General features: G+C 38.0%; 1 protein-coding gene across 1 annotated transcript; it reads right to left on the bottom strand.

Annotated features, from left to right (window-relative positions):
• Positions 1-24769: 24769 nt before the first annotated feature.
• On the bottom strand, positions 24770-25354 carry LOC115848657 (small ribosomal subunit protein eS7-like). The gene has a single exon (XM_060283957.1). It carries the CDS (start codon positions 25352-25354, stop codon positions 24770-24772), a length of 585 nt encoding a protein of 194 aa, XP_060139940.1.
• Between the last annotated feature and the right edge of the window lie 2331 nt (positions 25355-27685).

Below are 27685 nucleotides of genomic sequence, written 5' to 3'. Positions count from 1 at the left end.
TATTGAGAAATTTTAGAATCTTTTTTTTTTTTGGCTGTGTCACACAGCTTATAGGATCTTGGTTCCCTGACCAGGGATTGAACCTGGGCCAGGCAGAGAAAGTGCCAAGTCTTAACCTGCACTGCCAGGGAATTCCTGAATTTTGGAATCTTGATAAAATTTTCCTACCCGCTCCCCACTCCCCATTTCTATTTTTGAATAAACTCTCAACCAAGATGGGGCCAAGCCAGATTGAGTCAAGTGTGGAATAAAGGGCTGTAAATTGGGACGGGGTTTCTTTTGACAGGGAACTAGAATAAGAGTTGTCATTGGACACAAAAATTGATAAGATTGTGCACCATCAAAAACCATAAAGGGGGACTTCCCTGGTGGCACAGTGGTTAAGAATCCACCTGCCAATGCAGGGAACACGAGTTTGTGCCCTGGCCTGGGAAGATCCCACATGCCACTGAGCAACTAAGCCCGTGCACCACAACTAGTGAGCCTGCGCTCTAGAGCCCATAAGACACAGCTACTGAGCCTGCGTGCTGCAACTACGGAAGCCCATGCGCCTAAAGTCCGTGCTCTGCAACAAGAGAAGCCACCGCAATGAGAAGCCCGTGCACCACAACAAAGAGTAGCCCCTGCTCGCCACAACTAGAGAAAGCCCGCGAGCAGCAACAAAGACCCAATGTAGCCAGAAATAAATAAATTAATTTTAAAACCATAAAGGAATACAAAGATCAAAAATACAAGGAGGTGAATCAGAAGGATTGTTAAATCTGTGGCTGCAGGGGCAAGAAATAGGGTTAGAATTTGAGGATTAGAGAGATACAGAAACAATCCTGGATCAAACTGGGGTGGAATTAGGTGAAAGAATAAGAGTCATTCCTCAGAACAGTGTGACAAAATCTCTTAGTGGCACAGCAGGAAAATCTGCAGGAAAAAAAAACTCCCTGGAGCACCTTCCTGGAATGTCAGGTGTGTTTGATGATAGTTTACATTACATTACTTTCTACATTACAGAGTCAAATGCAAATTTTGCATGAATTTTTAAGGTAAAACCTAAGACTTCAAAGACAATTTACCCTTGCCAGTGGTTGCTTTGGGCTATGCTACAGCCATCCAGGTTTGCATACATATTCTCTCTCCTTTGCTATTATAAAGATTATAAAGGATACTTTGGTAGGAAAATCTAAAAAGCAATGGGAGAAACATCAGAGAGTGCTCTGGGCTTGCTTTAATGGGCAGTAGGTACATGGTCGCATGGGAGAATCAGCTGACTTAAAGGGCAGGGTATGGAACTCCTTGTACATCCTTTCTAGTCATTACATCGTTGGCTCCCTCTACGCATCATCATCAAAAGTGTTGTTTCTTAAACTGTGAGTTAAAATGGTTTAACAGGTCAAATCAATTTAGTGGGGTTGTTACTTATGTTAAAAAAAAGAAAGAAGTGGAAAAAAGTTACATTTTTGGTGTGATTTTGTGAAGATTTTGTTATATTGGGGTGAGTGTAATGGGTTATAATATAAAATTGGTTGTGCTAAAAAATTGTCACTATTCTAAAATTTTTTAGTTCATCAAGATATTAATAGGTATCATTAAAAAAAGTGTTTCTTGGTCAAGTAAATTTGACATTTTAAACAAGGTTAAAGGCCTTTTAAAATTTGAACTAAAGTATATTTCAGAACAATAAATATGCTAATGGAAGTTGTGAAGTTATAGTAGATACGAAGTCTGTAGGATTTTCCCTATTTCTTTGATGTGAAAACTTTTTCTGCACAGAGCATTTCGTGAAACTAGTGTTATCTGGACCATTAGGTAGTTAGTAAAATGAATGTAAATCCTCATTTCATCATTGTGGTTTAGTGATACTCAATTAACTGTTGTGTTATCTTCAACAAGTTCCTAGGTAAAGATGCCCGCCTGTTACTCATGTTGCTGTCTTTATGGAAAGGGATGACTCAACTACATTCGATGTTTCAGTATTCAGAGTCAATAACACCAGGTACCACCTTTCTCATAGAATGCTCTCTTCATGTACTTATTTCTACCTGGGCATGCTACCATCTACTTCATCCCTCAGGAATGTTCTTTGGCGTTCTTCTTCTTGTGCTCCTACTAAGCATGACCTCAAAGTAGGCATAGTCTACAGCAATATTTCTATTCCTCCCCCTCCCCCCAAAATAAACAAGTCCTTTTCCATGTTAAAGGTTTACAGCTTATCAAAGCAAGCTAACAGGTGAAGATTAAAATGCCCTAGTAAACCATGAGAAGTCACAAGTCTCTAGAATCTTTATATATTTATTTTTTTAGGTTAAAGTAAAAATAAGTACTTATACATCTCTCAGAGACTATAAAGAAGTCATGTTTTCAATAAGTAATTTTCTTAAGTTTTGTGACTCCCCATCATATCTTGAATATTGGTGGTCCTGGTCCACAGAATTTTTTCAGTGTTTGATTTTTATCTTTATTTCTAATAGTGATGCATACAGCATTGCCTTCCAACATCTGACTTGGATTTTAGTAAGGATTATGTAGAATTTTTCCAGCCTGATTACCTACTCCTCTTCTTTTCTTTTTATGGAGTATTCTTTTAACATCTTTATTGGAGTATAATTGCTTTACAATGGTGTGTCAGTTTCTGCTTTATAACAAAGTGAATCAGTTATACATATACGTATGTTCCCATATCTCTTCCCTCTTGCGTCTCCCTCCCTCCCACCCTCCCTATCCCACCCCTCCAGGTGGTCACGGCTGCTTCCCACTAGCTATCTATTTTACGTTTGGTATACTCCTCTTCTCAACATCAAAACCTAAAGATGCAATCAAAGCAGAATAAGAGCAGCACTTATTTCTTAGAGAGACATTTGCATTTCTGAAGCCGGCTCCCTGGGGCATGCTCAGTACCCAGCCTCCTCTACTCAGCTCGGGGACATTCTCTTTGGACACTTTCTCACATGTACCTTTAATAAAATCATTAAAAGTAATATTTGAGCAAACCAAGTATCCGATAATAGTATTGACTTAAAGAGAACTAACATAACAATTATAGCATACAGCCTACTTGAGTATATCTCTTAGAATTTTGTTAGTAAAGATAGTGTCATTGATTGTTGTAGACTAAATTGTGTCTCCCCAAAAACTGAATTCCTAAACTCCAATGTGAATATATTTGTAGATAGGGCCTTTAAAGAGTTATTAAGGCTAAATGAGGTCATAAGTATGGGATCCTAATCCAATAGGAATGCTGTCCTTTTAAAAAGAGGAAGAGACCTCAGGGGTGCACAGAGGAAAGGCCATGTGAAGACACAGGGAGAAGGTGGCCGTCTGCAAGCCAAGAGGAGAGGCCTCAGGAGAAACCAAACCTGCTGACACTTTCATCTTGGACTTCCAAGCCTCTAGAACTATGAGAAAATACATTTCTGTTGTTTAGGCCACTCAGTTTGTGGTATTTTCTTATGGCAGCCCTAGCAAACTAATACACTGATTGTGTTTCCTTTTTGCTTCAAGTTCTAGGAAACTCAGAACCAAACGTGAAGTTCACAGTAACTATACTGTTGTTTCTCACAGTTCACATATTTTTAGTATTTCCGTTGACACAGACTTTTTTCTATTTCTATTTTATTAGCTTATTATTTGTTTTCATTGTTTGCTGTCTCAAAGGCTTTGTAGGAAAGAACCAGGGTACAAAGAAATAAATAACAACAGTTTTACAGGTTCACCTTCTCAGCCTTCTGTGCTGGTTCCTTTTCATTTCTTAGACCCTTTGATGTTGGAGCACCACATGGCTCAACACTGAGACCTTAATCCTTAACCTCTTACCTTTTTAAAGTGTCTCCCTGCATGATCTCAATCAGCCTCATGGCTTTAAACACCAGCTAAATATGCATTTAGCCTAAACTTTTCCCCTGAACTCCTCACAGAAATATACAACTGCCTATGTAATATCTTCATCTGGATGTCTAATAGGCATCCATTTAACGTGTCCAAAGCCAAGCCAAACTCCCACTTCTTCCCTCCCCTTCCTATAGTCTTGATAAACACCATCCTTGTCTTCTCCATCCTGGTGAACACCAACTCACCCTCCAGTTGCCTAGGCCCAAACCGTAAGTCATTCTGGACTTTCTTTTCTCTCATCTCCAATTTCCAATCTTTCAGCAAGTCCTGTTGACTCTCCCATTAAAATAAATCTAAAAGGTGACCATTTTATTTTTATTTTTTTGAATTTTATTTTTTTATACAGCAGGTTCTTATTAGTTATACATATTAGTATATAGATGTCAATCCCAATCTCCCAATTCATCACACCACCACCACCTCCCCCCCCAACACTTTCCCCCCTTGATGTCCATACATTTGTTCTCTACATCTGTGTCTCTATTTCTGCCCTGCAAACCAGCTCATCTGTACCATTTTTCTAGGTTCCACATATATGCATTAATACATGACATTTGTTTCTCTCTTTCTGACTTACTGCACTCTGTATGACAGTCTCTAGGTCCATCCATGTCTGTACAAATGATCCAATTTCATTCTAAAAGGTGACCATTTTAAACATCTCCCTACCACCAAGGTGAAAGCCAACATCACCTCTTCCTTGGACTGTCGCATCCTACTAGATCTTTCTGCTTCTGTGTTTCCCTCTGGCGGTTTACTCTCCACAGCAGCTGCAGCAGCCTATTAAAATGTAAGTCAGATCAGGTTACGTCTCTGCTCAGAACTCTCTAGGGTTTTTCTGTCTCTCCCAGATTAAAAGGTGGTCTTTATAACAATCCATAATGTGCCACAAGCGCTGGCTTTTTTACTGCTCTGATCTCAAGCATTTCTCCTTGGCTCCCTTGCTTATAGCCACACTGGCCTGAACTTGCTGCTTCCTCTGCCGGGAACACTCTTCCCCAGGACATCTGCAAGGCTCACTCTCATCTCCAAGTCTCCTTGTCACTTTAATAGAGAGGTTTACCTGGGATGTGCTGGTAAATGTTTAAGAACTGGCTCTCTGAAGAAAAATGTGTGATATTTATATTATAACACAATTTTAAGTTTCATCTGTATTGTTGACAATTTTATTCATCACTTGCTGAAGTTTAGGGTGACCATCACCAAACAATAAACCAAGCCCTGATTTGTTGCATTCGCCACATTTCCCAGTGTAACTACTTCCACGCTGGGCAATTTCAAGCTTCTATAATGGGGTCAGTGTAGGTGGAGTTGGGAACAGATGGGTGGCAGTGGGCACTGTCACACAGCAATTCTCCCACACAGACACGGACGCAGACACGGACAACCCATGGCAAGAATGACAATGAAATGCAGGAAAGCAGTTAGGAAGTGATGAGTTTTAAATATTTATTACCTTTGTTTTTATAAAATTTATTTAATTTTAAATTGATATAATTTAATTTTTAGTGATGATTGCATTTTACAACTGGCCTACAAAATTTCTGAAACTTAATTGGTTCTCCTGAGCTGGTGAGAGCAGAGTCTGACACAATACCACCCATCTCCTGAGCATCCCAGCTCAAATAGCTGTCCCCTTCCCATCACTCTTTATCCCCCTTATCCTGCTATATTTTCTCCATTAGCATTTAACACATTCTATGCATATGTCTTTTTTTCTTTTTTCTTCCTACTAGAATTCAAGCTAAGGAAGGCAAGTAATCTGCTTATTCTATTCACCTCTGTATCCCCAGTGTTGAGAACATTCCTTGCACATCATTTAGGTGTTTGTTTATTGAAAGAATGAATGAGTTTATTAATATTTTGTTCAAAGTGAATGTTAGCTTGTTATGAAAAAAAGCAAACAACAAGGAATCAGAATAAGAGTGTATGAAGAGCTGCCTGCAGCTCATCTAATTCTCACAGCTTCCCTATGAGGGGAGCACTGCTATTATCATCATTTTACAGATGAGGAAACTGGGCACAGACTCACCCAATGGCAGCTGGCAGATCAAGAGCACAGCCAGGAGTTATACTGATATTTTGGAAAATCAGAAACACATTTTTTCCTTTTTTCTTTTTCGGTACACGGTCCTCTCACTGTTGTGGCCTCTCCCATTGCGGGGCACAGGCTCCAGACGCACAGGCTCAGCAGCCATGGCTCACGGGCCCAGCCGCTCTACAGCATGTGGGATCTTCCCGGACCGGGGCACGAACCCGTGTCCCCTGCAGCAGCAAGCGGACTCTTAACCACTGCGCCACCAGGGAAGCCCCACATTTTTTAACTTAAACAATGTTTTTCAAATTATGGAAAAATTATAAAAAGGAACAAAAGTAGATGGAATAGGATAATGAGCCCCAAATATCTGTCATCCGACTCCAACATTTGTCAACTCCGGGCCAATTTCTTTTCAACTATACTCCCTTCCCCAGTTGGATTATTTTGAAGAAAATTCAAATAATCATTTTATTAATATTTCAATGTTTATCCCTAAAGATAACTATTAAGCCACATTCTGGTTGGATATTTGGTACTGTCCATTTTTGGCTTTGTGTTTTTGGTCAGTTACATGTATTTTCTGAAACAAAGTTTCATCATCTGCAAAATGGATTTACTAATTTTTCTCAGATTGTTTTGAGTATTGAATGAGACAATATATTCAAAACACTTTGTTAAACTACAAACCACTATATAAAGGTTGGATTTTCAACTCATATGTTATTATCCAAGTTGCACTAGGGACATAGTTAAAGGCTCTACATCAAAGCCTAGTTTGGTCGGGTACACACATGTATGACCTGCTTTCCCTCGGTAACAAGGCCTCCCGATAACATCATGCCTAGTAAGTAAGCCAGAGTTCCTACAGAGTCAGCAGTCATAGGGCACGTGTAAGCCCTTACAGGATTGTAAATCCTTATGAGAAAACTAATAAAGTACTACTTTTATGTTATAGTAAAGAGGAGCTTTTGAACATCATAAGTATTTACAAGAATCTGTCACAACTTGCTTCTCAAAAAGAAGTATGAGCATTTCTAGATGTTGTGACATGTAAAGGTGAGAGAGGTGGAACAAGGTGAGGTGACAGATCCTTGTCGTATCTTAGTGGAGCCTCAGTTTTACTCTACCATACATAATGTGAAACATTTAAAACATAATAATGATATCAATATGTGTCAGGCACTGTTCTAAATGCTTAACATATATTAACTAATTTAATCCTCACAACAACTCTATGAGGTAAGTACAAATATTACCTCCATCTGGAAGGTGGAAAAAAGAGGCACAAAGATGGTAGGAAATTTGTCAATATCACACAACTAGTAGTGGGGAAGCCATGATTTAAACTCAGGGGTCTGGCTTTAGAGTCTGTGCTTCTACTACCATGATATCTCTCTTATCAAAAGAAAAAGGAATGTTTTCCAAACATCCAGCTATTCAAGTCCTCCTTTTATAATTCTTATTTGTGAAACAACATCCATGAAACAACAGTTTGATCAGCTGATCATATTTTCTCCTAAGTTGCACCTGAAAATAAATTCATATTTAAGAAAACAGAAAAGAAATATATTTATCTGTATTTCATTCCAGATGATCTCATCTGTTACAATCTTGGGCACATTGGATTATGGAGTAGCCTGCAGCAAGATGGAAACAAATGATAATCAAGATGTTAGAATTTGAATTCACGGCAAGTACATTGTGTAGAGTTAGGCCTCTTGACCTTCTGGACACATCTTTCTGCTGTCAGAGACATGTAGGTAGGAAGAGTGAAATAAATTGCTTAGGGAATAAGGTTTAGAAAACATAAAACAAAATCTAGTTTATATATCTGTAAAGAGAGAGTATTAGTTATGGAGTTTTCCAGGAGTTCCTGTTAACTTCTGGACCTTAGGGCTACACCCTGAGTAAGACACAATCCTTGTTCTCAACTACCTCAGAGCCTACTGAGCAAGACAGACCTACAGATATTCTGAAGCAATGTGATGTGGAGGCTGAGAGAAGTCTGTAGAAGGTGATAAGTTTACAGGGTAAGGAGAGTTCATGCTCTGCCTCAGAGAATCCGAGAAAGCTTATATGTGACTCTTAGAAAAGACCTAGAAGTGAGAGAGAGGACTTTGAAGCTTGCAGAAGAGAAGAGAGAAGCCTGATAGCACCAGGCCCTTTTCAACCCTGGAAAATGTTCCTAGCCAATTGCATAAAGGGGAAAATCTCAGGGTCCGGGGTCTATACAAATACTTGCAAAGCATGTATCCATGTCCAGGTCTTCACATCTGTGGAGTGCAAGCTCCCTTGACCGCATGCTAACACTTTTACACATAAGAACTGGAGTAGGGGCCAGAATCATGTTAGCTTTAGGATTCTAGCATGTCCGGGCACGTCTTGTGAAGAAGTGTCATGCAGCTTCCAGGATTCCCTGACATTAAGGCTGTATATTATGAGGTTTAGGAAGCAGCATATCTGAAACACAAATCACTAGAAAGTGGAAAAAATCTATGTGTTATACTTCAGGGTTTGGGGCTGGAGACCAGATTTAATTCTGGGTTCTGTCTCTTGTCAGCTGTGTTATGTAGGGTAATTAATTTAATTTCTTGATGCCTTGTTTTTTCATCTGTAAAATTGGTGGCACCACCTTTCCCGGGGGTGATCATAGGATGAAATTAGATCAGGTATATGTAGAACACACTGTGGCAACAAAGAACCTATGGGAAACAACTTGTCATGTGGGAAGAGAGAGTTCAGTCTTGATAGCCTAGGTTGGGCTTGAGAGTGGTCAGCCAGTGTTTGGGGGATGAACTCTCCTCTAGTTTAGGCTCATTGGATTCAGGACTAAATCCCAAGATAAGGGAGTATAAATGGAGAACAAGTGAAAATCAAAAGAGCAGAGGTCTTTAGGGTTTGTGATGGCAATGACAGTGGTGCCAGGAGCTACAGAAGATAGACAGTCCCCTGGCACCAGGCGTCCAGCACAGACCTCAGTGGGCTGCAGCCGCGGGCACGCTCTGGTATGGGGCCGTGGTCACTGTCTTCCTGGCTACTGCTTTGGATATCAAGGGCCACAGGAGGTATCACTTCAGTGCTCTTGAAAAGAAGACAGCAGCCAATAGAATATTCAGAGGAACACATTCTTGAATTTTTTGGAGGCTCAGTTTTCCCCAGAGCATGCTGGAGCGTAACCAGAAAAATCCTGGTGCCTGATTGCCATTGTGATTATTCTTTTTCTCTTAAGCTGGTGTGTTCTGGGAAACACATTTTCCACTTAAGTAATAATGGAAGGAAAGGAACTAAGAAAACTTCTCCTAATAATAGAAATGAACAAGAAAGTGTCAAGTGATATTCAGCCTGGGCAAACATCATGGTTGACATCCTATAATGAATAACAGAAAACATGATTTCAAGATAAAAGATGTCAATTTGAATGTAAGGGTAGAAATTTTCATTTAATTACTCAATGTGTTGTTTTAATACACGATAAATGAAATACTGGATATTATTAAGAAACATTATAATGATGAAAGAAAGCATAGTTTTCTTTTACTTAAAAGCCATGATGTGTTTTTGGACAACACACTCAAGGAAGAAAATAGAGCTAAAAATAAATAAATAAAGGTCAGTAAAAGAAGGGTAATAAAAATTAAGGAATGGAAAACTCTCATCTGGAAGGAGATTCGAAAGACTAGGATTCTGATGTGGAAAAGGCCCAGAAGGCGATAAGATCAAAGTCTCTTGCACAATGAAGGGTGTGGATGGGAGGAATGTGGACTTGGTTATCAAATCCTAAATTCCAGTATGATTAGGTAATCACTGAAGCCTCAGAAAGTTTGCTTCAGGACAAATAAAGGGAAAAAAAAATTTTTTTTAAATAGGTAATATACATGTGGACTTCATGCTAAAAGAATGAACAGGTTGAAAATTTAAATGGAAAATTGAAAACTTTAGAAAAGCATGAAAATAAATTTGTAATAAACTTAGTAAACATTTAGGCATTATTTTGTTATTTTAGAAAATTAATTTAGGAAAGTTTAGAAAGCTAACTTAGAAAACATAGTGGGTGTTTTTCAAAGCTTTCTATATTAATGCCTGGAGAACAACTAACATGGTCTCTACCTGTCCACAGTGATTGGGGTAATTTGTTGAATGGCATTTTTTCCATCTTTTGAGAGAATTGAAATGGCTTGACATTTTATTGTCTCAAAAGTTAGTAGCTGAGTTAAAAATGTAAAGCCTGACTGCTGACTTACATTTTAGGACAAGGAACAGTGCCTATATTTAATGAGAAAATCATTGATATTTTGAATTATAATTGTTAATATTAACAACAACAATAGATTTGGTCTTTCAGTACTTTTAGAAAAGTATTGTTAGGCAAATCACAAACCTCTTAGTCTGAGAGCAATTTGCTAAATAATTCTTAATGTGGTATTTTAGTCTATGAATAAACAGAGCAGTTCACATATCATTATTGCTTTAGTGGGAACTTTACATAGTCGAAACAAAAAACTCAGCCTACTTAGTCTCTTCCAGTAAAAATACCTGAGAAATGTTCCATTGCCTAATACCTTCCCAAAATGGAAAATACACTGCATGGGAGGTATTTGTAAATACTTGATTCGTGTTTAACTGATTTCAGTGTCACAACCTATCAATCATTAACACTTCAAAAAACATATACCTGGTTAGTTGTTTCCAAAGTACATTCTTTCTCTGAAGGATTTTTAGATGCTTAGAATTAAAGAGGTCCCTATTGAGCACCTAGTCTAATTTTTTAATGTCTTAGGTGGTAAAACTGAGACCAAGAATGTTTGAATGACTTTCCAAAGTCTTCCATCCAAACTTAGCTGGCTCTTAGGACAAAGATCTTCAAAGCTTCCAATTCAGTGCTCTTCTTAAGATATTATAAGATACAATACTAAGGAGAATTACTGTTCACACTTTGTTCTGAAGGAAGGTATATAGAAATAAAGTAACATTGTCATAGTTGTAGAAATAAAAGTGAAGAAATTTAGAAAATTGTAGGCACAGACATCTGTTTCCAATGTTATTATAAATGGTCACTTCATAAAATTAAATGGAAGCCTCTATAGAAAGAATTGTGAGTATATTAGCTTGAGGTTCTACTACTTATGACACAGAATAAATAAAGATTCCCAACCTAGTGCCTGGCATATGATCAGCATGTAAAGGTGTTAGTTCATCTGATTGGGATTAGTAAAATATCTAGATTATTCAGTTGCCAGCATATATCTATTTAGAAAGAAAAAGTAGAGACTTCCCTGGTGGCCCAGTGGTTAAGAATCTGCCTGCCAATGCAGGGGACACAGGTTCAAGCCGTGGTCCAGGAAGGCCCCACATACTGCAGAGCAACTAAGCCCGTGTTCCACAGCTACTGAGCCTGCACTCTAGAGCCCATGAGCCACAATGAATGAGCCCATGTGCCACAACTACTGAAGCCTGCTCACCTAGAGTCTGTGCTCCGAAGAGAAGCCACCGCGATGAGAAGCCTGTGCACCACAACAAAGAGTAGCCCCAACTCACCGCAACTAGAGAAAGCCCACATACAGCAACGAAGACCCAACGCAGCCAAAAATTAATAAATAAATTTTAAAAAAAGAAAGTAAAAGTGCATCTGTAAGATGACAAACAAATAAACTTAGTATAAAAAAAAATATTCAAGCCAGGAATTTGGTGTAGTGTGGACTAAGCCACCACCTTCCCGGCATTTATGGTGTCAGTGGTCTCTGGTGGGTGGAGGTGAGAGTGAAGGGAGGGCCAAGGTCTGAGCAAGGTCTGATTGAGTTAGGCATTTTGACTCTTGAATAAAAACACTAAGGTTGTTTTCCCCACATTTAACTGGAGAAGCAGTATGATTGTCTGGGTAGAGGTTAAGGGACTCTAAACTCTTCTGTTGGAAATTTATGTTCAGAGTGAAGCCTACAGAACTTGTCAACTCAGTCAGAGAAGCCAGCAACAAAGAGCTGGAGGCCTGGCCTAGTGGCAAAATAACCATTTCTTCCCTTCTCTGCTTTGATGAAAGGGATTCTATAGAACAGTTTCTAAACCCCTGTTCTTTGGCTAGTGCCAAAGCCGACAGCTTGTCATGGTGTTTTCAGTCTCTTGGGAGTGGAGACAATGTGGGGTGATGGACTAGAGCCCAAGCTCCAAGGAGCTGCTGCAGGATGAGGGGGTTCAACTGAATTTGGGGTGCTGTGTGGTATTTCCAGGAAGCACTACTCAAAGCCTTACTCTCTTCTGAGACATAAACTAATTACTGAGATCCAGAAGGTGCTATTAGTGGGGTTGCTGTCACCTATTTTCTTAAATAAAATGTAAAAACTTTTAGTATAGATTTTGACCCTAAACCTGGTATCTGTTAATAAGATAAATTATTGTTAACTTAAACAGAAATAAGTTGACAGACAACAGAAAGAAAAGTGGAGTTCAATACAGGTATTCACAGACAAGTGGTAAAGAATCTTACCACTCTTTTCTTTTGGCCCCAGAATCAATTCAGGGAAATAAAAAATACTTTAATCCACATTTTAATTTTCCTCATGCAAAATGCTAATAACCTTACTACATCCCATGGAGGTAATGGGAAAAATACATTATTTGAATATTTTATTTATATTGGAATGTAAATGGAAAAAAATTGGCACTGAAAATATTATGATCTGGACATATTTGAGAAGTAGCATCAGGAGAAGACTAAGAGCTCTGGAATCAGGCTGGGTGAAGAGGAAGGACAGGGCAGTGTCAAGTACTCTATTTCAGTTTTCTCATGTGTAAATTAGAGGATGATAATAGTGCCTAGTTCATAGGGTTGTTTTAGAGATTAAATATAATGACATATTGGTTAATAGTAAAAGGACAGAAAACAATATACTATGCAAACACTAACAGTACAAAGTAAAAAGGCTGGGGTGATTATATTAATTTCAGATAGAGTAGATGTTATGATAGGAATATTGCCAGGGACAAAAAAAGGTGTTACATAATGATAAAGGGGTCAATTCATTAAGAAGCCCTAAGAATCCTAAATGTATATGCACCTAAAAACAGAGTTTCAAAAAACCTGAGGCAAAACACTCATAGAACTAAAAGGAAGATATATGAATCTGCAATTCTAGTTGGAGATTTCAACCCTCCTCTCTTAGTAATTAGTAGAACAAATAGACAGAAAATCAGTAAGGATATAGAAGACTTGAGAAACACAGAAAACCAACTTGGCTTATTTAGTCTAATATTTAGGGAAATTTTCATACAAGAGCAACAGAATATATATTCTTTTCTAGTGCATATGTAACGTTCATATTCACCAAGACAAACTGTTCTAAGCTACAACACAAATCTCATTAAATTCAACTGGATTGAAATAAAATAATACAAAGTACGTTCTCTGGCCACAATGAAATTAAAATAGAAACCAATAAGAGAAAGATATGGAAACTCTACGTGTGTTTGAAAATTAAAAAAATATACCCTAAATAAAACATGGGTCAAAGAAGATATGACATTTAAGATTATAAAATATTTTGGACTGAATGAAGTGAAATGAAAACATAACACTTCAAGATTTGTGGGTATAACCCAAACTGTAATTTATGGAAAAATTATAGCAGTAGATGTCTGTATTAGAAAAGAAAAAAAATCTCAAATCAAAGATCCAAGCTTCAGTGTTAAGAAACTAGATAAAAGGAACAAATTAAGCCCAAAGTAAGCATAAGGAAGGAAAAATAAGAGAGGGAATTAGTGAAATAGAAAAGAGAAAAAAATAAAGAAAAATCAGTAGAATGTCAATAAAACTGATAAATCTGTAGCCAGACTAACAAGAAAAACAAACAAAAACAAGAAAGAGAAAAGATTACTTACCAACATTAGGAATGAAATAAGAGACATTGCTATAGTTCCTGCAGAACTATAAAATAATAAAAGAATATCATGAATAATTGTGTACCAATAAATTTGAAAAGTTAGATGAATTAGGCAAATTCTCTTGAAGTTACAAACAACCAAAGTTCACACAAGAGGAAATAGAAGATCTGAATAGTTCTATGACTATTAAAAACCATAGAACTTGCAGTGAAAAACTGTTCTACACAAGAGACCCTAGACCCAGATGGCTCCACTGGTGAATCCTATCAACTATTTGATTTAAGGATGAAATAATACTAATTCTACATGAGCTCTTCCAGAAAATAGAGGAGAGAATGTCTCAAATCATTTATTCTGATAAAGACATTAAAGAAAACTAAACTCTAATAGCCCTCATGGACATAGGTGTAATGCAAAAATCCTTAACAAAGTATTAGAAAACTGAATTTAGCAATATTGAAAACATCATACATCATGACCAAATGAGTTTATTCTGGTATGGTACAGGCATAAAAACAGAAATATATAGACCAAAGGAACAGGATAGGAAGCCCAGAAATAAACCCATGCACCTATGGTCAATTAATCTACAACAAAGGAGACAAGAATATACAATGGAGAAAAGACAGTCTCTCCAATAAATCGTGCTAGTAAACTGGACAGCAACATGTAAAAGAATGAAATTAGAACATTCTCTAACACCATACACAAAAATACACCCAAAACGGATTAAAGTCCTAAATGTAAGACTGGATACTATAAAACTCCTAGAAGAAAGCATAGGCAGAACACTCTTTGACATAAATTGCAGCAGCATCTTTTTGGATCCACCTCCTAGAGTAATGGAAATAAAAACAAAAATAAACAAATGGGACCTAATTAAATTTAAAAGCTTTTGCACAGTAAAGGAAACCATAGACAAAATGAAAAGACAACCCATAGAATAGGAGAAAATATTTGCAAATGAAGCGACCAACAAGGGATTAATCTCCAAAATATACAAACAGCCCATGCAACTCTATATCAAAAAACCAAAAAACCCAATCAAAAAATGGGCAGAAGATCTAAATAAACATCTCCAAAGTAGACATACAGATGGCCAAAATGCACATGAAAAGATGCTCAACATTGCTAATTATTAGAGAAATGCAAATCAAAACTACAATGGGTCACACTGGTCAGAATGGCCATCATCAAAAAGTCTACAAACAGTAAGTGCTGGAGAGGGTGTGGAGAAAAGGGAACCTTCTTGCACTGTTGGTGGGAATGTAAATTGGTACAATCACTATGGGAGACAGTATGAAGGTTCCTTAAAAAACTAAAAATAGAGTTACCATATGATCCTGCAATCCCATTCCTGGGCATATATCTGGAGAAAACCATAATTCGAAAAGATACATGCACCCCAATGTTCATAGCAGCACTATTTACAATAGCCAAGACATCGAAGCAACCTAAATGTCCATCGACAGAGGAATGGATAAAGAAGATGTGGTACATATATACAATGGCATATTACTCAGTCATAAAAAAGAATGAAATAATGCTATTTGCAGCAACATGGTTGGACCTAGAGATTATCATACTAAATGAAGTAAGTCAGACAGAGAAAGAGAAATATCGTATGATATCGCTTATATGCGGAAACTAAAAAGATGACACAAATGAACTTATTTACAAAACAGGAACAGACTCACGGACTCTAAGACAAACTTATGGTTACCAAAGTTGGGGTGTGGGGAGGGATAAATTAGGAGTTTGGGATTAAGATATACACACTACTGTATATAAAATAATCAACAACAACTCATATTGTTGTATAGCACAGGGAACTATATTCAATGTTCTGTAATAACCTATATGGGAAAATAATCTGAAAAAGAATGGATATATGTATATGTATAACTAAATTGCTTTGCTGTACACCTGAAACTAGCACAACATTGTAAATCAACTCTACACCAATATAAAATAAAAATTAAATTAAAAACAACAAAAAGAAAATCAATCAATATAATACACCATATCAAAGATTTAAAATCATATGATCATCTCAATAGATGCATAAAAATTATGCATATGTAATTCTCTGCATGTTGCTTTTTTCACTTAGCTTTTTAATTAATTTTAAATTTATGTTTTTTGTTTGTTTGTTTTTGGCTGCGTTGGGTCTTCCTTGCTGTGTGCAGGCTTTTTCTCTAGTTGCGGTGAGTGGGAACTACTCTTCATTGCAGTGTGTGGGCTTCTTATTGTGGTGGCTTCTCTTGTTGCAGAGCACAGGCTCTAGGTGTGCAGGCTTCAGTAGTCGCAGCACATGGGCTCAGTAGTCGTAGCACACGGGCTTAGTTGCTCTGAGGCATGTAGGATCTTCCTGGACCAGGGCTTGAACCTGTGTCCCCTGCATTGGCAGCCGGATTCTTAACCACTGCACCACCAGGGAAGTCCCAATTTTAAATTTATCTTAATTAATAAATACATTTCTAATGGTATTACAGATTTATATAAAAAGGTAGACCCCTGCCCCTCTTGATATTTTTTCACTTTGATTATCGAGACGATAAAACAACCACTGAAACAACCACTTTCAATTCTTTTAGCTGTTTCTTTTGTTATTTACTTTAGTATTTGTAGGTAACATGCTTCTTAAGGTTTTTATTTTTTAGTTTTAGACATAACCTATTGCTTTTCTACTAAGGAAGATGATTTTGCTCTCTTCCTCTCTCTCTCTCTCTCTCTGTCTCTGTCTCTGTCTCTGTCTCTGTCTCTCTCTCTTACACACACACACACACACACGTATTCAGATAAATACTTCTCCATGTCTCACACCTCCAAAAAAGTTTATTATTACTTTTGTGAGTTCAATTAATGATCTGTGTTTATATTATTATGTAACTATTATTTACAGTTAATCTATATAGTATACTATGTTTACACTTCTTGTATTTCCTGAGTTGGTATTGTTTAGAGTTAGTGTTTTGTTTCTGTTTTTTTCCATTATTCAATCACCAATCAATCCCTAAATTTTACCTATAAACTGAAAAGAAAATCTGAATAGTTCACACAACAGATATTTACTTTTATCCCCCCAGGTGATACCTTCTGTTTTCTTTTCTTTTCTTCCTCTAATTGAATAAAATTGTCATGTAATATCACCTTTTGTTTTCTTGATCCAACTTGAATTGGTTGCTTCTTAGAAATTTTGAACTGCCATTTTGGGATGTTTATTCACCATTATCCTAGATATTTGTCTCAGTTCTCTCTTTCTCTTTTTATTTTCTTTTGATATTTTCCCCCTTCTCTCTTATGTTGCATCTTCTGTTCTCTGCTGTCCCTATGGGTTTAACTATTTAAAATTTATAGGTGTTTGGGGTAGAAGTAAACATAAAAATCTAGGTTCAATACATCATGTGACTGGACCAAATTTGTCAACTTTCCATAGATTTGGTTTTAAATACCCTAGAAAGTTGTTCCTTTGACTCATGCTTAAAGATACATATGGTCCCCGATTTACAATGTTTCATAGTAAGGTTTTTCAGCTTTACAATAGTGCCAAAGCAATATGCAGTTGGTAGAAACTATAGTTCAAAGTTTGAATTTTGCTCTTTCCCCAGGCTAGTGATGTTCAGTACAATATCTTTCATGATCCTGTGCAGCGAGCCACAGCTCCCAGTCAGCTAAGTGATCAGAGGGTAAACAACTGATACACTTATTCTGTACCCAGACATTCTGTACCTAGACAACCGTTTTTCACTTTCAGTACAGTAGTCAATAAATTACATGAGATATTTAACACCTTGTTATAAAATAGGCTTTGTGTTAGATGATTATGCCCAACTAAAGGTTAATGTAAATGTTTTGAGCATGTTTAAGCTATGCTAGGCTAAGCTATGATATTTGCTAGGAGGTATATTAAATGTATTTTTGACTTATGATATTTTAAATTTACAATAGGCTTATTGGGATGTAACCCCATTGTAAACTGAGCAAGATCTATACTTAATCCTCCCTAGAACATTCAATAAATGAGGATGAAGTCATTGAAATTTAGGTATAAGCTAATTTTCAGTTTTTCAAGCAAATTTGAATTGCTAATTCCTGGTATAGGAATTAAAGATGTACAGTTCTCCTCCTTGTACTTGGTGAGTATGCTAAGTTCTGTATTTCTTCCTAGTACAACAAAAAAGTATTATATTTAGAACATTGTGAAATAACATAATGATCGTAATGTCCAATGTTTGCACAGTGTCTTTTATTCTGAAGGTTTGCTAAGTACTTTATACCTTGAAGGAGAAATTATTATTTTTTTCATAATTTAGAAGTTCCTCATTCTGAGATGAAATATTATGAGATACAGTTATACAAAGTAATATTTTAATGAATCAGAGGACTATTCCTGACCAGAATTTTCAATGATCAGAACTCACTAGGCTCTTTCAGTTTCTTGTAGGATGACATCTAAATTCTACTAGGCAACTTATTTGGATTTCTTACCTTGAGTTGGGATAAGTGCCATCATTTAATTATCAATAATACGCCTTATAGCATTCTTATACCTGAAATCAGCATCTACAAACTAACTCAAATAGGGAGTTTCATGAAGACTACCCAAAGGTTAGAGGCAGAAATAAATATGAGATTTTGCCATGAAAAAATTTATAATATTTATAGTTTCCAAACTTATAGAAACCCTTAGATTGTAACAAAAATATTCATATACTCTCAAATTCTTTTAATCCCAAATGAATCCTAAAAACATAGAGTCAAGTAAGGTAGCAAAAACAGATATTCTATTTTTGTAAACTACCATTTACATTCTAAATATAGTGACACTGCTTATTCAGTAGTCAGCCTTCTGGCAATCCCAACCCAAATCTGTAGCTGTGAACCTGAACCTAAACAAAAAAGCCTCAGTGATCACAGTAGATATCAAAAAAGCTAGCACTTTATTTGTGGTAGAGACATGCCAGCCCTCACATTTTGCAGATATTCCATTCCATCAAAATAGAAAATGCTGCTATTGGTAGGCACACTGACAGCAGATTCTACTATTTTAGAAAGATTTCCAAACATGAACAAACAAGTTATCTTTGTTAGCTACTATTAGATAGAAAAGTGTACTTCTAGAAGAATAGAAGTTGAATAGATAGAGAAGTTGAACTTCACTTTCTCCAACTCTACTGAATTTTTCTTGGGTCAAATAAAATCCCCAACCCACATGGATTTAAAGTTCAGCACTCACCGAAAAGCTCAAGATCATAATGGAAATGTATCAAAGCTCTTAGGTATAGAAAATAGGATAGATTACACCTTACATAATTAGTGGCAATTTCATTAATTCATTCAACAAACATTTTGTTGGGTTCATATTCAACAAAAGTGCTAGGTACTGTTTTAGTGAAGAAGATATTTTAGTAAGCAAAGAAAATAATATTTCTGACCTTGTGGAACTTACATGCTACCAGAAAAAGGCAAATAATAAATATAATAAATTAAAGTGTGTCAGAAACCATTAAGTATTACGGGGAAAAAATAGAACAGGGTAAAGGGAGTTGGGAGGCTGGAGACGTGGGGGATGATTGCAGTTTTACATAAAGTGGCCAGGGTAGGCCCTACCGAAATGGTGTGATTTGCACAAAGACAGGAAGAGTGAGGACTACTTGGAATATTATTGCATTCCAGGCAGAATAAACCAGGGCAAAGCCTCTGGGGTGGGAGTGTGCTTGGTATGTGTGAGAAACAGTTTGCTGGACAGAATGAAGCGGGGGATCTGCAGGCAGTGAAATGAGAAGGAGAATGTTGACTACCCAATGGTCATTTTTAGGCCATCATCTGGGCTCTTGTCTTTACTTGAAGAGAGGTGAGGAGGCCATGCCAGGTTTTGAGATAATCTGATACACTTTAGAGAGATCACCATGGCTTCTGTGTGGAGAATAGATAATGTGGAGTTTAGGGTGGGGAGAAGAACATGGTGGGCAGGCAACTGCAATAATTCAGGTGAGAATTTATAAAGCTTCCACATATAGTATTTTATTAAACATATAATTCTATACATCTCTCTTTATATTAGAGATAATCCCCACATGTTCTTGATTCTTATATCAAGCACGGCAGTGAGTGTCTGCCACACACAAAGCACTATTTTAGGGAAGCTACCTGAGCCTAGGCCTTGCTTTAGCATAAGTGTTTTGAATGAAGTGACCCTGTCCTCTCCCTCCTTCTGGCCTGCCCTTGGTTGACTGAGAGGGAACTGGGCTCAGGGGTAGATCCACAGCAGGCGGGTCCTCCAGGACTGGCCAGGGACAAAAGGAGAGCTCTACATCATTTTGAGCTGATGCAACCAGATTCTTCTCAGGAATTTAACTGAGGAGAATGAAAAGCATACTAGTTGATAACAGAAAGAGAAGGGGACACACAGGAGCAGACAGGTTAATAGTGGAACACTAGAGTAAAGAACATTTACGAAGTTCTTGTTCTCAGGTTCATAGGGAAGCTTAGGGATCAGAATGACCTTCTAGTTTCTGGTCCTATGAGTCTGATTCCAAACGCTTCATGCCTTTCCAGGGTTTCCGTGTGTTGACTGAAAAAAATGCACAACCTAAAAGTTGAGAGTTATGTTTTATTTGGTGATTTTTCTGAGGACTTCAAGCCCAGGAGGCAGCCTCTCAGATCACTGTGAGGGACTGCTCCCAAAAGGTAAGGGGAGAGCCAGGATATATAGGAATTTTGCAAGAAAAAACAGGTAGTTGGAATATCAAAAGGTTACTGATAATTTAAGAAGACCAGACATCTCAAGTTAATGAATTTAGCACTTTTCTGTGAATGGGAAAATGCAAGAGTCTGGGCTTATTGAAATCATTCCTTTGACATGCACCTCAGCTATCTGGGGCCAGTATCCTGTGTTTTCTCATCCTGAGTCTCCTCAGGGTGCACCGTCAGGGGTGGCTGCAGCAGCTGACTTCTTGATGCCGGGCATCCTGTTTCCATCCTGAGTTCCATCAGGGCTCACCACTGGGGAGGCTGCAATGTGATGGCTGCAACATCCTTTGTTTACTGATATGGCAGCAACATTTTTCATTCACACATGTATGTGTGAACTTATATTACCATCCCGCCTCATCTTATATTCTTTCAGGTAAATTGGATATATATCTATTTCTTACAAATAAAAGAGCTTAAGAGAAGTGAAAACCACTAGTGTTAACATAACAGTCTTCTTGCATTCATAATCATCTGTAAGTCATTTTAGTCTATTGAATTTGGAAAAGATTTTTATTTTCTATGCCCTTAAGATGTAGTGGATAAGAGCACAGGCTTAGGAGCCAGGCTGCCTGAGTTCAAATGCCAGCTCCGTCTTTTACCAGCTATGTGATTTGGGGCAAGTGATTTTTCTCAGATTCCACATCTATAAAAAAAAAGAGATAACAATACTTCTTCGAGTTGTTGATACAATTAAATGGATGAATACAGAAAGCCCTCCAATGATACCTGGTAAATAGTAAAGACTCCATAGGCATCACCATTTCATGATGAAACAAACCATTATTTCTAGTGATAAAAAAAAAATACTCCAGGTGACTGCTATCATGGGTGGGTTAACTGCTATTTGTTAGGGCAGCAGTATTTTCTATTGAATAATTTAGATTCCTTCATAATAGTTAGACAATCTCTACAATCTATCGGCATGTTTCAGTTAACAAAACTTTTCATTAACTGGAGAGAAACAGTTATTCATGGGAAAGGGAGAACAGGCAGGTGTAGCTTTTGAATACCTACTCCATGCAGGAAGGACCTGGTGTTTGGTGCTGGGGAAAATGATAGTGACACTCAAGGAACTCAAAACTTAACTCATGACTTGAATCTAAGCTTCAGGAGGACTTAGAAGATTTTATTTTTTTCTAATTACCTAGCACCTAGACTATAGTAGGCACTGAATAGATATTTTTGAATGAATCAATAAATGTTGAATAAATGAAAAGTAGCCACAATGAACAAAAAGGCAATCAGAGAATTTCAAAGCTAGAGGAGAAATCCCTTTTTTATTAAAAAAAAGGGCTATGGAAACACAGAGGGAGATGTGATAAATTCTGACCAGGGTGTTGAACCAGGTGTATGGGGATGAAAGCTTCCACATCTGAACTGGACCTTGAAGACAAGAGTTTTGATAAGTGGTCCAATGGATTGATTAGAATTGAGAGAACCTGGTGGAAGACAAGAGGGGTCCAACTGGTATGACAAGAGATGAGACTGAAAACGTTTGGAATCAGAATGTGAAATGACCTCCTGTACTACGCTTTGGATTTTACCCTATAGACATGAAATTAAAACAAAAATAGTTTCTACTGAATTATATACACATATGCTCATTATATTTAAACAATATCAAATATTTGTTAGCATGACAGACTTAATAATCTCTGAGATTTTAAAAGGTAATTCTCATGGTAGAGTGGGCAGAGATTAGAGTAGAGAGAGACTAGATGTGGGGGACCAGTTGGACAAACACCTTTAGGATCTCTGGAATTCCAACAAGTAATATTAATTCCATCAATCATCTTCAAACTCTTCCATGAGCTCCTTTTCTTCATTAGAGAGTCAATTAAAGAACTACTTGTTGAGGTCCTGTTATGCACTTTGTACTCTGGAGTGGGCGGGGGCAGAGCAAGGCGGAACAAGAGGCTCCCCATCTAGGGAGACTAAGGAAGTGTGAGGTATCAAATGTTTAGATCTTTGACAATTTTATTGGTTTTAAAAAATAGGATTTCAGTGCAGGTTTTTGTTTTTTGTTTTTTGTTTGGTACGCGGGCCTCTCACTGTTGTGGCCTCTCCCGTTGCGGAGCACAGGCTTCGGACGCGCAGGCTCAGCCGCCATGGCTCACGGGCCCAGCCGCTCCGCGGCATGTGGGTTCTTCCCGGACCGGGGCACGAACCCGCATCTCCTGCATCGCCAGGTGGACTCTCAACCACTGCGCCACCAGGGAAGCCCTTCAGTGCAGTTTTAACTTCTTTTCTCTTTTTAAGAAGGTAGGTATCATTTCCTACTTCTAAGGGCTGTTTTATGAATCTCTGTTCTAGGCTTTTTACATTTTTCTGTTGGATTATTTATCTTTTCTTATTTGTTATATATTAAGGGAAGTAGTTGGTCATGTTATAAATTACAATATTTTTCCCAGTTTGTCATTTGTCTTTGTTTGCAGTTTTCTTACTCAGTATTTCTAAATATCATCAAAGGTATCCATTTTTTTCTTTTATGACTTCCGAGTTCGGTGTCACATTTGGAAAGGTGTTCAATACTTCAAACATAAAAAAAAATCCTTCTAAGTTTTGGTATTTATATGATTTAATTAATGCATTTGGAGTTTATATTGGCTTTACTTTTATTTTTTTCCCAATGGTTAACCAGTTGTCTCACTGTTAATCAAATAATCCATCCTCCCTGTACTGATCTGAAATTTCACCTTTGTTTTAATTATATTACCATATAATTCTAATATTTATTTATCTATTTAAATGTTATACTATTTGTAATATAAGTTTTAGTGAAAGTTATACTTCATTTTGAACTAATTAATAAATCAGTATATTATGTAGTTTTGTTCTGTTTAATGCCTTATAATCATTATTAATATTTCTTTATAATTTAAAATTATGCCTGCTGATTATTAATAACAGTTGATTTTTTTTACGTTAATTGGTTTTTTTTAAAACTTTTAATTTTATATTGGAGTATAGCTGATTAACAATGTTGTGGTAGTATCAGGTGCACAGCAAAGCGATTCAACCATACATATACATGTATCCATTCTCCCCCAAACTCCCCTCCCATACAGGCTGCCACATAACATTGAGCAGAGTTCCCTGTGCTCTACAGTAGGTCCTTGTTGGTTATCCATTTTAAATATAGCATTGTGTGCATGTCGATCCCATATGCCCTAACTATCCCTTCCTCCCATCCTTCCTCCCCTTGTAACCATAAGTTCGTTCTCTAAGTAATTACTGTTGATTTTTGACCCACTTGTCATTTACTGTGATCACAGATGTTTGGTCTTATTTCTGTCAGCTTCTTTTGAGCTCTCTGTCTTTTCTCTTTCTAGATGAATAGAGATTTATTTTGGCATTATTTTTTCTTATCTGTAAATGTTCAGAAATCAGTTACTTTTCTTTCTTCCTCAAAATCAAGAATAATATCACATATGCTGACATTTCCTTATATAGGATGAACAATTTCCTTCTTACTTCCTATATAATCTTCTGTTCTTTCCCAGTTTTTTTATGAGTATCCATTGGCATTTTTACCTTGATGGTTATTAATTTTTTAACATTGTAGAGCCTCTCTTTTAAGAATGATTTCGGCATTTACATTGTTTCACAACGACATTAACCACACATATTTATGTGTGTATATTTGATCTGGGGCCTGCTGTCCCTCTGACCTTGTTTCCTTCAACTCCCCGCCTTGCTCACCAGGCTGTAGCTATCTTGGTCTTTTTCTCTAACACTTAAGATTGTTCCTACTTCAGAGCCTTTGCATTTGGTGTTCCTGTTGCCAGGACCTTTGCATGGTAGCCGCTTGTCATCACTCACCAGAGCTGTCACTACTCAGAGGCCTTCCATGGTCCCCTCCACTAAAGCACCTCCCACCTCACCCAACCCAAGCCCAGGTGCTCATTCACTCTCTCCCTCCTTCCTTCAGGTTACTTCCTGCACCAGTTATCACTCTCTACAGGATTCTATTTAGTTATTGGCTTACCTACTTTTTGGTTTCCTATTTATTTTCCTTTCCCTCCCACTAGAACATAAGCTCCATGAAGGTAGACACCTGGTCTACCTTGCTCATCATTTTACCCCAGTGCTTAGAACTATAACTGGTATGTGTTAGACTGCTGATATTTGGCAAATAAATATTTGTTGAATGAATGAATGAATGAATAAGTCCTTGCTTTTTTAAAAATTGTGAATAATATTTTATTTAGTCATTTTTGTTTATGACTGAAACTCTGGGAATTCAAAATTAACATCCTTACCCGTGAGCTTCTTATAGATGCCAGAAAAGGTTTCAACCTTGTGTTCCACATTGTTCTGCTGTGCTTTATCCAATTGAATCTTTATGAGTCGGCTGCCATCCAGCTTCACACAGATTCTCTTGGCCACAATCTCACTTGGGAAAACCAGGTCCTCCAGGATGGTGTCATGCATGGCTGTCAGAGTGCGGCTCCTGGGACGCTTTTGCTTATTTTTTGTACGGCTTTTTCGAGTTGGCTTAGGCAGAATTCTCCTCTGAGTGATAAAGACAACTTGCTTCCCGCTGAACTTCTTCTCCAACTCACGCACTAGCCGGACCTGGATTTTCTGGAAAGATTTCAGTTGAGGAACAGGAACAAAGATTATGATAGCTTTCTGACCACCACCACCCTCAATTTTCTTGGTGGCCGTGATGTTCAGCTCCCGCAGCTGGGCCTTGAGGTCCCAGTTCATCTCCAGCTCTAGGAGGGCCTGGGAGAAGCCCGACTCAAACTCGTCAGGCTTCTCGTCATTGGGCTTCACGATCTCCACGATGGCACTGCACATGGCCTGGACCTTGCCAATGAGGCCAACATTTGCTGCCGCCGCCACCACTAGTAGGCTTAGGAAGAGAAGCCCTTGATATTTCTAAGGGTGCCTCTTATTCTTCAAAACTCTGTGGAGTTGCTGGGCCTCCGATCAGTGTGCTCTGGGCCAATCCTCCATCTGCCTTTCTGTATTAATCCTCAGCCTTGCTATCTGGAGAATGGTGGTCATTGCCTCCTTCCTTTTAAGGACAGGCAGGATCCCCAGGAGACCAATCTGTGGTAAAGGGGCAGCAAAAGCTGGGGGTAGAGTGTCCTTGGTCACAAGGGCCAGCGCTCTTGCAAATGGAGTGGACTCATTCATTTATTTTGAAAACAACTGATTTTGATGTGATATCTTGTTAATAAGCAATGCTATATGGTTGCTTTAAGAAATAAACCTGGTTTTTTCTCTTTTAAGACTTAAAAATATTGCATATTCTATGAAATTAATTGTTTTCTGGTTGCTGAATTATTAAAACTGCCACATATTTAATCAGAGTAATGGGATTTCTGAAGGAAAAATGTTTGGAATAAAGGTTGGATTTGTGGATAAGGCAGGCTGAAATGAGAGTCTGATAAAATTTAAGAGATGAGCGTTGGTGCTAAGGATCTGAGCTAGCTGGGGACTCTTGCTGACCACAGTGAAGCCTTTAGCTGGTGTAGCCTTCAAAGCCAGATTCTAGGGTCTGTAGACAATCCTGCTTCTCGGCATCCCTTTAAAGCCTTCAATCTAGGCAGGGCAAAGCAGATAATCACACAAATACTCACTCCACACTCTTCTCCCCACTGCCACCTGGCTGAAGCCTTGCCTCTCCTGATGTTGCTAACAGTAGGCAGAGTCCTGCAGGTGGCAGTGAGGGAGGTGTGTGTCTATATGTGTGTTTGGGGTGTACAGCAGGGGGACGTGACAGGCAAGTTGGTTTTTCCAGAAGGAAACTGGGTCATCTGTTAGCTCCAGAGTCCTCTTAGCATATTATTTCCTCAAGGCCATCCTATCACATCATCCCTCTCCCCATCCATCCATTCATCATCAACAAATTTTTGAACCCCCATTGCTCTAGTCATGGGGATACAGTAGTGAATACGGTAAAGTCCCTGTTCTCACGAAGCTTACATTTCAGTAAAGCAAGGGATGAAACAAACAAATAAATACATGATATCTCATTTGATAATAAAAGCCTTGGAGAAAAGTAAAATAGGGTAAGAAAAAAGAGAGTGAAAATGTTGATGGGCCTACTTTCTATGGGGTAGTGAGAAAAGTTCTCTCTGGGTATATGACTTTTGCATTTGAAGAAAATAAGGAGAGACCTCACCTGTGGGTTTCTGGGGAACCTTATTTCATGATCCATAAATGAGCATGATGCATGGTTTGGAAAATTCTAGTAGAGCTTTGTTGACTTGGTAAGGTCTGGATTATATTGCAAATAAAACGGGGAAACACTAGAGACTTTTAAGCAGAAAAGTAACACGATCTGACTTATACGGCAAAAGAATCACTTGTGCTGTTGTACGGATAATAAATAGACTTTGTGTGTGTGTGGCGGGTGGAGGTGATGGGGGAATGCGGAAGCTGGGAAACCATTTAGTCCTTGCTGTAAGCTTATTTCCTTATCACCATTAGTATTCACCAAACTTTCTTTATCAGACATGCTATAAAAATAGGCAAACCACAGCCAGCTTTTACCCAGAAGTTTCATAGTTCGTTTCTTCAAATGAAATAACACATAACAGAATTTGTGCTTAGTAAACTTTAATTTTCTATATCTTTCAGCCTTAATCTTAATCTTCACCTTGGCTGAATAAGGTTTACCTGGGACAGAGTTTAGTTTCTCCATAAATCTCATTTTGTTGCTCCATCTTGGTGGCCCCGGGCTGTGCTCCTGTGATCCTACTTATCTTCCGGGATCTCCACCTGCACAGCGTGTCCTCTGATGCAGCCTGCACCTCCAGGGCTTCCTGTCCTTGGCACAAGGCTCAAGGCACATGGTAGCTTTGTTGTGACTGCTGATTGCAGAGAAGGCTGTAATTGTGTACATCTTGCCCTTTAACACATATAACTAATGAATGAGAAACTGCTTTTTTAAGGAGAAATTTCCTTTGCAAAGAACAGACAGGGAAGAGTTCACATGAGTCTCTTTTATCCCAGAATGTGCTTGATATTTCCTGTTTCTCATGATTGGCTTTCCCTCCTTCTTCACTGTGCTTTTTGTCCTAGGAGGCTGACTTTTATGAACTATACCAAAGGCTCCCTCCCCATCTGGTTTCAGCTTGGGTCTGGCTAACAGGAGGCACCAGCGGAGCTACGGTAATG

This window comes from Globicephala melas, chromosome 14 (genome assembly GCF_963455315.2).
Source record: "Globicephala melas chromosome 14, mGloMel1.2, whole genome shotgun sequence".
Taxonomy (NCBI): domain Eukaryota; kingdom Metazoa; phylum Chordata; class Mammalia; order Artiodactyla; family Delphinidae; genus Globicephala; species Globicephala melas.
Note: the sequence above shows the minus strand (reverse complement) of the source record. Positions and strands in the feature narration are given on the sequence as shown.

Coding starts and splice junctions, on each gene's coding strand:
- LOC115848657 (XM_060283957.1), bottom strand. CDS start 25,354: ATGTGCAGTGCCATCGTGGAGATCGTGAAGCCCAATGACGAGAAGCCT.